This window comes from Osmerus mordax, chromosome 14 (genome assembly GCF_038355195.1).
Source record: "Osmerus mordax isolate fOsmMor3 chromosome 14, fOsmMor3.pri, whole genome shotgun sequence".
Taxonomy (NCBI): Eukaryota; Metazoa; Chordata; class Actinopteri; order Osmeriformes; family Osmeridae; genus Osmerus; species Osmerus mordax.
In genome coordinates, this window is record NC_090063.1 from 6,158,557 (window position 1) to 6,169,766 (window position 11,210).

The 11,210-nt window shown below is 44.1% G+C and overlaps 2 protein-coding genes across 2 annotated transcripts; one reads left to right on the plus strand and one right to left on the minus strand.

The window, feature by feature from the left end:
- The first annotated feature begins 1,330 nt into the window (after positions 1-1,330).
- Positions 1,331-6,212, plus strand: anxa3b (annexin A3b). The gene is made up of 14 exons (XM_067249934.1): positions 1,331-1,411; positions 1,852-1,885; positions 2,061-2,108; positions 2,343-2,430; positions 2,541-2,635; positions 3,314-3,427; positions 3,519-3,609; positions 3,752-3,831; positions 3,941-3,997; positions 4,485-4,578; positions 4,770-4,865; positions 5,050-5,108; positions 5,195-5,317; positions 5,618-6,212. Exons 2-14 carry the CDS (start codon positions 1,874-1,876, stop codon positions 5,675-5,677), a joined length of 1,017 nt encoding a protein of 338 aa, XP_067106035.1. The 5' UTR covers positions 1,331-1,411; positions 1,852-1,873; the 3' UTR covers positions 5,678-6,212.
- Positions 6,213-7,487: 1,275 nt separating this feature from the next.
- paqr3b (progestin and adipoQ receptor family member IIIb) lies at positions 7,488-11,039 on the minus strand. The gene is made up of 6 exons (XM_067250461.1): positions 10,367-11,039; positions 10,051-10,213; positions 9,779-9,934; positions 9,385-9,582; positions 9,070-9,160; positions 7,488-8,931 (listed from the first exon to the last, which is right to left on the minus strand). Exons 1-6 carry the CDS (start codon positions 10,567-10,569, stop codon positions 8,789-8,791), a joined length of 954 nt encoding a protein of 317 aa, XP_067106562.1. The 5' UTR covers positions 10,570-11,039; the 3' UTR covers positions 7,488-8,788.
- Positions 11,040-11,210: the final 171 nt, after the last annotated feature.

Genomic DNA, 11,210 nt, shown 5'->3' on the forward strand with positions numbered 1-11,210 from the left:
CCAGGACCCTACCCAGGATCAGGAATATGGAGGAACTTCACTGGGAACGTGACCAAGAACAGGAACGTGCGCGAGAATGTTTCTCAGCATAGTGGAGGTGGTTTGGAACCTACAGTACAGTCTGTAATATTACCTCAACTGTAGCAAGGCAGTTGGACCCCAAGGCTGTCCATCTTGGTGGAGACATGAGACACTATACAATTAGGGTCCTAGTCCTGGTGTGGCAGATATACTGCATCCACCTGGCCAGCAACAGGTATGCCAAGCCTGTGGACAAACAGACTGACTCCACAATCTATTACATAGACTGACATTGTGGTGTTTAAAACTTCGCCAGGAGATTCATATTTGCATGTGTACAGTATTTGCATGTATTTCCATTCATATTGTTCTGCTATGTTCAGTGTTTTTTTTGTTGTTGTTGTAAATGTACATGTGAACAGTTCCTTGTGTAAACACTCCGATGAGATAAACATCTGCATAAGAAGAACAAACCAATTATTGCTCCGCGTTGCCCGTGGCAACCCCCAGGAAATGACGGTGGTTCATATATCTGACATAGACCTAAACCCTCCCAGAGGTCAAGGATATGTTACATGTGAAAGAGAGAACAGAAGAAGGAAACCCCTTGGGAGGTTGAAAAACATGCTGTCAAATCATGACTGCTCTAAGTCTCCCTCACAAAGACGTGACCGTGTTGTTTATGACATGGTCCAGGTGTTAAATCAGACTGATGGATGAGTGAGACGAACACAGTTTAACATCTGTCCAGATGGCCCTTAGAAGTTGTAAACATTTAGCATTTGTTTCTTATTGGATTTTTGTTGGATAAAAACATTAGAAATAATAACAATGTCCTTTACTTTGGCTTATGTTGTTTGTATGTGTGTATACAGTTTTTGTAAGATTCGACTGTGTTTATCAGTTAGGGTGTCCCATGAATGCATATTATACAACATGGCTTTGTACACTTCCCGTAGAATGCTGTTTTTGACTTATTGTGTGTGTTAGAGAGGAGAGTGAAAACACACATTATTAATTTAGCTTTACATGGTCTTATCCAACAGTATTCATACAATTGTGACTCAATATCGGCCTAATAACCTACAAACACTTTATAAGTGTGGGCCTACTAAAGCCTGACTATTTAGTATAAGTCAACATCACCCATTCAGAGTTTCCGTGTAATATTATGTTTCATTACAGGCTGTTCATGAAGTTGAAGCATCATTAATGGACTGGTTAATGGTGTAAATGGTTTAAAATGTGTTATCTAAACCCACTTCTAAAATGAAGCGGGGCTGCAGGAGTATAGACGAATCATGGGCGTTGCCAGTTCAACTCTGTGAAAGGTGTGGCTACACATTTATTGGAGCACTACCACTAGAAACCCGCTGACACCAAAACCCAGGTAGGCCGAACAGAATTGTGTTTCGTTGTAAATATAAGTTACATACGTACAGTATTTTATAGTTGTTACTTTTCCATTATAACGAGTCATTCTCTGTTCGTTAGCCTACGTCATGATGTGCTTTGTAGCTTTTACTTTTGGCGTAGTTCTCCGGTTTCTGGTTTCTATTGGTAGTCAGTGACCCAGATCAGTTCGCGAGATGTTGATTTTGACAACCCATTAAAAGCCCAAACACACGAGCGTACTATTGTTAAACCAGACAATGTTGATCTGGGTTCCGTACAACATCCAGTTTAAACGTGGAAATTCCAGCACGCTGTTACAGCTCCGGTTCCGGGTCTAGAAGCAGTGAAATATAGATGAGTCTGATTTAAAGATCTGATTGATAGGACCATGGCCCTGAATTGCAAATGTAATAGTCATATATTGTGCTTTCTCAGTATATTTTCCTAGAAGTCCACCATGTCTGTTTGGGTGAGTACAAAACAAATCGAGTAAAACTTACCTAACCTAAACCTAAACAAAAACGTCTAATCTATACAGTACTTAATATATTATCACATCTCAGTATATGTGGTGTCAGCACCACCACCAGTGTATGTCCTTGCTGGCTAGTATGATGCATGATGGGTAACATTGTTTGTTCCAGGATGATCTGGATCTCCTCCTAGACTCACCGTCCTCATTAACAGTGACCGTGAGTTGATGTTCCTCATCAAGATCATAGTGAAACTATATTGATGTGATGTTACCTGTGCTGTGATCCACAGGCCCACACTCAGACCCATCCACATACACTTATCCTCAGTGAAGAACTATCCACTCTCTGTAGCAGCCCCGGGATTGGGTGGCCTCTGGCTCATGGACACAGGAAACTGCTGAGGTTAGGTGTGCTGTTGTGCTGACTCTAACAGTCTGTTCCTCTCACTAGTCTACGGCCCGAGGAACCATTAAAGAGCGTCCTGGCTTCTCCCCAGCGGAGGATGTCACTAACCTGAGGAAGGCCATCGAGGGTTTAGGTATGTCCCTCGGCTCTTCACATACAGGAGCAGACCACTAAGATCCGGAGATCAGACTTGGGATATGTTTCTCTTCTCTCATCCTTGTGTGTGTGTGTGTATGTTCTCAGGTACCACTGAGAAGACCCTGATTGATATTCTGACCCAGAGAAGCAACGCTCAGCGTCAGCTCATCAGTAAAGCATACCAGGAGACTACCAAGAGGGTACACACACACACACATACCAGGAGACTACCAAGAGGGTACACACACGTACACACACACATACCAGGAGACTACCAAGAGGGTACACACACGTACACACACACATACCAGGAGACTACCAAGAGGGTACACACACGTACACACACACATACCAGGAGACTACCAAGAGGGTACACACACGTACACACACACACACATACCAGGAGACTACCAAGAGGGTACACACACGTACACACACACACACACACATACCAGGAGACTACCAAGAGGGTACACACACGTACACACACACCCGCATGTACACACGCACGTGTGTACACATACACACACTCCTGAATGCCAGCACAGAATATTCAGCACTGAGAGGAATCTCTCTATGTGCTGGCGAGCTCTCCAAATGACATCTCTACATTTCAAAGCCATGTTCAGTTTGAGAGTGTGACACGCACACAAACACCTATACACACACGCACACACACAGGCTCTACAGGCCTCACTCCCCCCCTATTCTACCACACACACGTATGCGTTGACACGCACGCGCATTCCAATCTTCTCCCATCCCTGCACACACACACACACACACACACACACACATATTCGTCACACTAACAATAGGAGCCCACCTCTATGGAACAGCAGTGTTAACTCCTTCATCTCCACCCGCTCTGACTTCAGTCCCTGGTCACCGACCTGGAGGGAGAGACCCACGGAGACTTTGAGAACCTGCTGGTTGCCCTGGTAACGCCTCCTTCCACCTATGACTGTCATGAGGTCATCAAGGCCATTAAGGTGAGGAGGATGGAGAGACAACCCACCTGTGTTTGTTTACATTCTGTTGTCTGACTCTCTGTATGACTGCCTGTCTGTCTGTCCTGTACAGGGTGCAGGGACCAAAGAAAGTACTTTGACGGAGATATTTGCATCCAGATCCAACGCGCAAATCAAGGCCCTGACTGAAGCATACTTAGCAGGTCAGTGTGCAGTAGCCTTATCTATTAGTATGCAGTATCCTTACCTATTCAGTCACCATGTGTTATTGACCAGAAAAGGTATTGGTTAGTACGTTATTAATATTGATTAGGTGACAGGAATGTTTATGGTGTGTACTGACAGAAACGGGTCGATCACTGACTCACGACCTCCAGTCTGAGGTAGGTGGGGACTACGGCAAGACTTTGCTGATCTTGGCCGAGGTGAGTCACCATAGATAAGCCTTCAGCTCTCCACTTTGAATATGTTTTATGAGTGCAAGTTTAGTTTCTGTTTTAAAGTGACAGTTCTGCTCTCTGTCCATCCCTGAAGGGCAAGAGAGATGAGAGCACCACGGTGGATGCAGCCAAGGCCAAAGCCGACGCTAAGGTAGAGGGTTGAACAGCTAGACTTGCTTCGTTTTCATTTCTCTTGTTTTCCTTTGTCTCTTTTTTTTTTTTTACTAGGAGTTTGTACTTGTGACGTGTGAGGGTGTAGATGAGATCTGGATTGTTGACATATGTGGAAAGCTTTTAGGCTCCTTGGGACAGGACTTGTCTACAGAACCATTTGGATCAGATTTGTGTCCAGTCACACTCCTGAGGTTCACAGTCATGCTCAGTATTTCATCGTTCCCTGTGGGCGTGTGTTTGTTTGGCTCAGCTTCCTGACCGAGCTGTGAGTCACACAAGAGAAACTCCTGTCCCTGTTGACCTGAAATACCATTCCTCCTTCTCCCTGTTACTGGACAGTCTGTTACTCCTACCTTCATTGTTTTTAATCAGTTTCCTCTGCAACCCTCTCTCTGTCTCTCTCTCTGTCTCTCTCTCTCTCTCTCTCTCTCTCTCTCTCTCTCTCTCTCTCTCTCTCTCTCCAGGTGCTGTATGAAGCAGGAGAGAAGAAGTGGGGGACAGACGAGAGCAAGTTTATTGACATCTTGTGTCACCGGAGCGTGCCTCAGCTGAGACAGAGTCAGTAACAGCACACTGTCCAGCTCAGCTGAGACAGTCAGTAACAGTACACTGTCCAGCTCAGCTGAGACAGTCAGTAACAGCACACTGTCCAGGAACAGTTCATAGAAGCTCTAGTGAACGATACTGATGATTGTGAGTACGTTTGCGATGAACAACATGAGGATGATGACTGTCCGTTGTGACTGCAGCTCTGGTGGAGTACAAGAGCATCAGTAAGAAGACTCTACAGGAGAGCATCGAGAGTGAGATGTCTGGGAATCTGGAGAAGATTCTGGTGGCCATTGGTGAGGGGTTTTCTGTCTCCTGTATTATGATTCTCAACTTCATCAGTGGGCATATTGCATCATGAGGGTCAGAGCAGACTGTTGGTAATAGATAGATGTTTGGTTTTACAAGATGATAACATGAATGGTCATAGTGAAGGTGGTACTGTAAGTTGTTTCATGTCAGGTGTGTGTGTCTCCACAGTCAAGTGTGTGAAGAATGTTCCCGCTTACCTGGCTGAGAGGGTCTACAAAAGCATGAAGGTGAGTGTGTGTGTTTGCATGTCCACGCACGTCCATCTGTGGTCTGGTCTGGACCTGATGGTAATGCGGTAGTGTCCTCTCCTCAGGGGCTGGGCACCTCTGAGGACACCCTGACCCGGATCCTGGTGAGCCGGGCCGAGCTGGACCTGCTGGACGTCCGGGCGGAGTACAAGAAGCTGTTTGGCTGCTCTCTCTTCTCTAGTCTGGAGGTGAGGAACCCTGACTGGTCTCACCGACTCTTCTCTAAAATTAGGGAATGTAATTTGAGATGAATTTTTATTTTTGTAATGTATTCATTTAGCGGGCACTTTTATACAAAGTGAAGTACACTGTACGGGGGGATTTAAACCTGGCTGCTACCTCTTGATGTGCAGTATAATGCTCTAATGGAATTATACCCTCCCATTATATGTTATATAGTTATGTTGTATAGTCATATAAAAGTGTTCTGTTTTTCCCTTTAGAATCAGTCTTATCTCAATCTCCTCCTCTCTTATCCCACTTCCCAGTCTGAGGTGTCAGGTAACTACGGCGATACACTGAAGAAGATCTGTGGAGGAGATGACTAACTCCACCCCCTCATCTTATTGGATGACTAAAAGTTCCCTGCTCAACACAGTACTAACATTATTCAATAGGAACCCAGCATGTGAAGGTTTGCAGTTGAACCGATATAATGTGAACACCGTACTGTACTCTCTATTAAGTCCAGAGCACACAGTACCCCCCAAGTGTCTAACAAACGTTTAGTGACAGGGAGCTCAATTTCATTACACGTCATCTGTTTGGAACCAGTTAAAGCGCACAGAACACCACTGTTACCTACGAAGGTGTGACAGCCTGTAGATTAGGAGCTTTAAATGTTTCTTACAGGTTGCCCAATACTGTGTGCTTTGGGCTTTGCTAAATCACCTGAAGGCTGAGAATCCCCTGTGCTGACAACGTATAGCTTCACAATCTCTTGTAAGCCTATGACAGGTCTTCATGTCCATAAAGTTTTGAAAAAAGTTCTATTTTCGCCGCTTCAATAGACATATGTGCATCGATCATAATTGAGTGATTTAAATCCTTTAATGTAATAAAACCGGTGTCATTTGTTATTAATCCTTCATTATAACAGCTTCTTCTTGCTCAAACTTGTTTACTGTCGGGTGGAATTTACACCACTAGAGGGCAGTAAGCATCAAAATGTACCTTTCTCAGAACATCTTGGATTGCTCTTTCCTCAGCCCTTGTCCACACCACCACACAGTAAACCTGGTAGACTCCTGCTAGGCTCTCGAATGATAAGTGACAGCTTGACATTGTTCAGTCAGATGAGAAAGTGGTTATTACAGACTGTTATGGTACAAATCCATAATCCAACACTAATCCCAGAGACAATGTAGAATCTCTGAGGCTCCTTCCAGATTGTGAACCAGGGAAAAGTGCTTAACCCTTGTGTTATTTTCGGGTCATTCTGACCCATCAGTCATTGTGACCCACCGTCGTATTGCGACAACTTTACCGCCTACAAAAACAAAGTGAAGCATTTTCTTTTAACCGTTGGGCTGTCTCAGACCCCCCACATTGCGAAGTTAAAAGAATATTTTTATTAGTTTTTGTATTGGGTAAAATTGGGTAAACACAATGATGGTTCGTTATGAACCTTTGGGTCATGTGACCCGAAGGCAGCATAAGGGTTAACCCAGTTCTTTATTTTATATCAGACACATTGATTGGTCTTTACTATGTCAAGACTGTCTGATCTTGTATTGTTAGGGCTTGAAGAGGAAAAGCCGTCTTCACCTGTAATAAACGGACAAGCAATGCCCAAACTTCGATTGGAAAGATTTTCTTCATATGTTTATTTATATTCATTCATACAAGGGTAGTGTTACCTGAAGGTTTGGCACCATGAACCTCGGAAATAGCTCCCAGGCAGTGAATTAACAAGAACACCATCACATCCTCTGGCCCCAACAATGTCTTCCTTTGTTTGCCAACAGGAGGTGTCACATGAAGGAATAATCCTAGTCCCAATCTGTCATAACTCATATAATCCGTAGACATGCTGTCTTTTTGGGAATATTAAAGGAACTGTTTGCGAATTTTGGAGGAATCAAAAATAACAATGTTTGAGTGGCTGGCTGTTCAGAAACAAAACAATGCCGAATGGATTATCCTGCCCTTTAATTTCTCAGGTCAGAGATTACAGTAGATTAGGGAAGGGGATTACAGATATCCTCATGATAAAGCCAGAGTAAATTATTTAACGGTGGGGTTAACACAGAAGAGAGGCTTGATGGCAGATTCCTTTGTCTTGAGCAAAGCTGTTGTAGATAAACTGTCTGCAGGACCATCTCTACACATAATGGCACAAAATGAACACAAACAAACTGTCATTTAGGCATTCTTTAATCATTGAGAATATTTCAACAGATGATACTTTACAGATACATTGAAATAATTCTATGCCCCTTAGTCATAAGTGTCAGCATTCATATACAAACCGTCATGCGAAAACAATAAAACAAAGAATCAACGCAACCAAATTCAAAACAGGCAAACAAGACCAATAAAAATACCACAGTAATACTAACAAATAATAACAGAAGGCCATAAGGAAAATAAAAATGATGAGCTCAGTTCATTTAAATATAAATAAATCCCCATAGCTTTAAGGTACAGTTTTGTTTCATATTTTGACAGGAAGTAATATGGTTCTTATCATTGTCTGGGAGAAACTCACTGCCATTGTCCCTGTATGGCCTGATGACACAGATAGTATCAAATCAAACGCATCATACAATAGATTGTAGCTACTGGCAGGCATGTGTGATATGACGACATCATGCTTTAGAGGTTTGTATCGATCAAGTAGTTTGTTTACCCAGGTGGGGGCCTGCAGAGCACATTGTCAATCACCTAGAAGATTAAGGCAAGTCATAAATCCCATTTTGTTCATAATAACAAAAATATGTGCCCTGAATCAACACTCATGTGCTGAGGAAGTCAGCTGACGACTAAATATGGAAGGTATCTCCTCATCAATAATAACGCAATAATACCCAAAAAGATAAGTACCCCGGAAACAGAACCAACTATTCACAAAATATACATTTCAAGTATTGTAGATTGTAACCTGGTAAAAATACTCAGCCATAAAATATTTGATCAGACAGGCATTTTTTTTTTCAATTCCAAGACGATATATTGCACATAACCTTGCTGGGTCAAATGCGCAAAAGGCAGCAGAGATACATTTTTTTCACAGCATTTCACAAACATTCAAACTGCAGACCTCATGCAAAACAGACGCAGGTCACACTAAGTAATAAGTGCTTGATTACGAAGAGAATAATCTGAGAATATGAACAGAATTCTCAGAATAGGAACAGAATAATCTGGTGTTCAGAGACTAAGGGTGTGTGTACTTGTAAATGTCAAAGGTGCTTATGTTTCTACAGACAGACCAGACTTGCTCCGGTCCAATAGCAAGGCCTTTGGTTCTGCCATTACTTTAGTTGGAAGTGCTGTAAAGTTGAGGGTGTCCTGGTCCAAGCCTGAGCTAGCTAGCTACTAGCAGTTAGCTGCTACCCAGCAAGCTGGGTAAAGCTAACTATTTACTGCTAACCTCTGCCAGCTAGCCCAAAAGTGGTGTGGACACGACTAATCTGCTAACCTCTGCTAGCTAGCAGCTAGTCCCTGCTGGAGTAGTCTTGGCAGGGCTGGTTGAGTCTGAAGTGCATGATGTTGATGGCCGTCTGGTGCCACCAGTAGAACATGAGCACCACCAGCACGTGCCACACCTGGTGACTTGCACCAAGGTAGTTCAGCTGACCTACAGAGGTTAAAGGTAATCAGCGAGCAAGTGGAACTGAGGGTGCTACGTTTAATGTTGCACAGTGTACACATCAAATAGAGAGGGGCAAGGAAAAACCTGCCGGCAATCTGCAGAGGTGAGGGTAGAGAGACTGACCTGGGAAGTAGCGCTCAGGAACCTTGGTGATGTAGAAGATGAAGGCTGAGCCAGCGATAAGGTACATGATCATGACACGAGGCAGGAACAGCTGCAGGCAGATGGCCAGACAGGCCCAGACAGACAAGGGGGATACTTAATATCTATATCTAGCTCAGTCAGTAGCATTTTTTGAATTCTTTGAAGTGAAAAAAGAAGTCTTGGAATAAAATAATCTACTACATTTTAACTTACATTATTGTATCACAAGTGAGGCAAGAATAGAGACAGCTAGAGAGAGTCGTGTAACCTGTCCATCTCCATGACCTCCCTCACCTGGACCACGGCAGTGCTGAGGCCTCCGTTGAGCCAGACCCAGTGAAGGGCGGGGAAGACGCCGTAGCCTGCCACGGAACAGAAGATGCCGGATCGCAGGCGGTGCCACTCCCTGGAGAGGTAATGGGGGTGGATCTGGACACTGAATACTGCCAGAATCAGCACCAGAACCGTCACCAGGTAAATCAGCCTCCAGAACTACACAGACAGGGGAAGGACAAACAAAGGCAGGGAAACATGATGGGAGGAACGGAGGGGAAGGCGAGAGAGCAAAATTAGAAGAAAAGAGCAGAGAAGAAGAGAGTGGCGTTAAGACTCTATAGAACAAAGCTAAATATCCCTAAATCGGCCCCTAACCCTGCAGTTAGTAATATGATGATGATGCCGTCTTTACCCCGTTGCAGTAGAAGGCATAAAAGACCCCGGGCACATAGCAGCCCAGGATGCCCACGGAGATGCCTGCATAGTCCAGCGCCAGCCAGCGCCGGCACATCTGCTCCGACCGGTGGCAGGAGAACAGGTGGTAGCCCACGGAACACAGCATACACATCTGTGCCGTGTGACGCACGCACACACACACACATTACTCAAAAACAGTTAGACTCATGATTTAGACCAGATTCTCACTCATGGAGACAATCAGCGCTGGTCTTTTCACATACACACCTGGAAGCAGAAGAGGCCTATGGTGTAGATGACATAGTCCTCCCAGTTGGCCCCAGAAGCAGGAAGCACAGTTGACAAGTCGTTTACCGCCAGAGAGAAGAAGAGCATGAAACCCAGCAGGTGGCTCCAGATATTCACAGTCTCATTGGACAGGATGAAAATACTAGAGTGGAAAGGAATAACAAATAGACTCTGATTAGAAAGTAATCCTGGGATAGACATTTCTATCGAAACACAAACCATCTCCTTGTTCGCAGGGTTGAGGGAAAGGACTAGTACTGTGGCCACCACGACACAGATACGCGTGTAGACTTACCTTTTTAAACAGAGCTTGGATGGCAGGTGAGCTCTGTATCCGTCAGTGATGTAGGGATTTTCCTTCAGGAACTGAGGGACCTGCTCGATGTTGTACAGACGGATGCCGCGAGGCAGCAGGATCGGCCAATACTGGTAGCTCCCGGAGCCCAGCTCCATATATTGAGAGCTCTTCAACAACCGTTGAGGAAATTTTAATGGCATCTTGATTCAATCGTACAATCTCCCAGATTAGGACAAGGCTTGTTGTTTACAATTCGAGCTAGTCCATTCTCCACTCCAGCTGCAGGAAGGTTAGCTAACCCAAAAAGGCCTTCATGTTGCTGGCTACTAGCTACGGTCAATGTGGAACTGTGAAGACGTAGCTAATGCAATTCTTCATTAGGAAAGCACCCATTACAACACAAAGCAGCTTAAGCATGCATCTTTACTTTACCCTCAAAAGTAGGTAAATTGAACGTTACAAATGATCAGAGAACTGACATGCTGCAGCTAACAGCTTGCTCATTCAAAGGTTATTCCGAACATTAGCTACTCTATGCCGGCTGCCTTTAGACCTTGGCCTACTTATTTTTAGCAGACAATGTTGCAACCAACAGACAATATAAATCAAATGACAACAAACTGCGCCATGCAGCTTGCTAGCCCAGCTAGCAGGCTAGCTACTATTACTACTAGTAAACAAGCATCTACTGCTACTCAAGCCCCTCGGCAGTAGGTTATGCCTTAAATATGCCTGATTAAAATGTTCCCAATCGGGAGCATAAAATAATGTGAGTATTTTTGGTGATCGATTTGAAATTAAAGAAAGGGAAATGTTGTTCAAACAAAACACCAACAATATT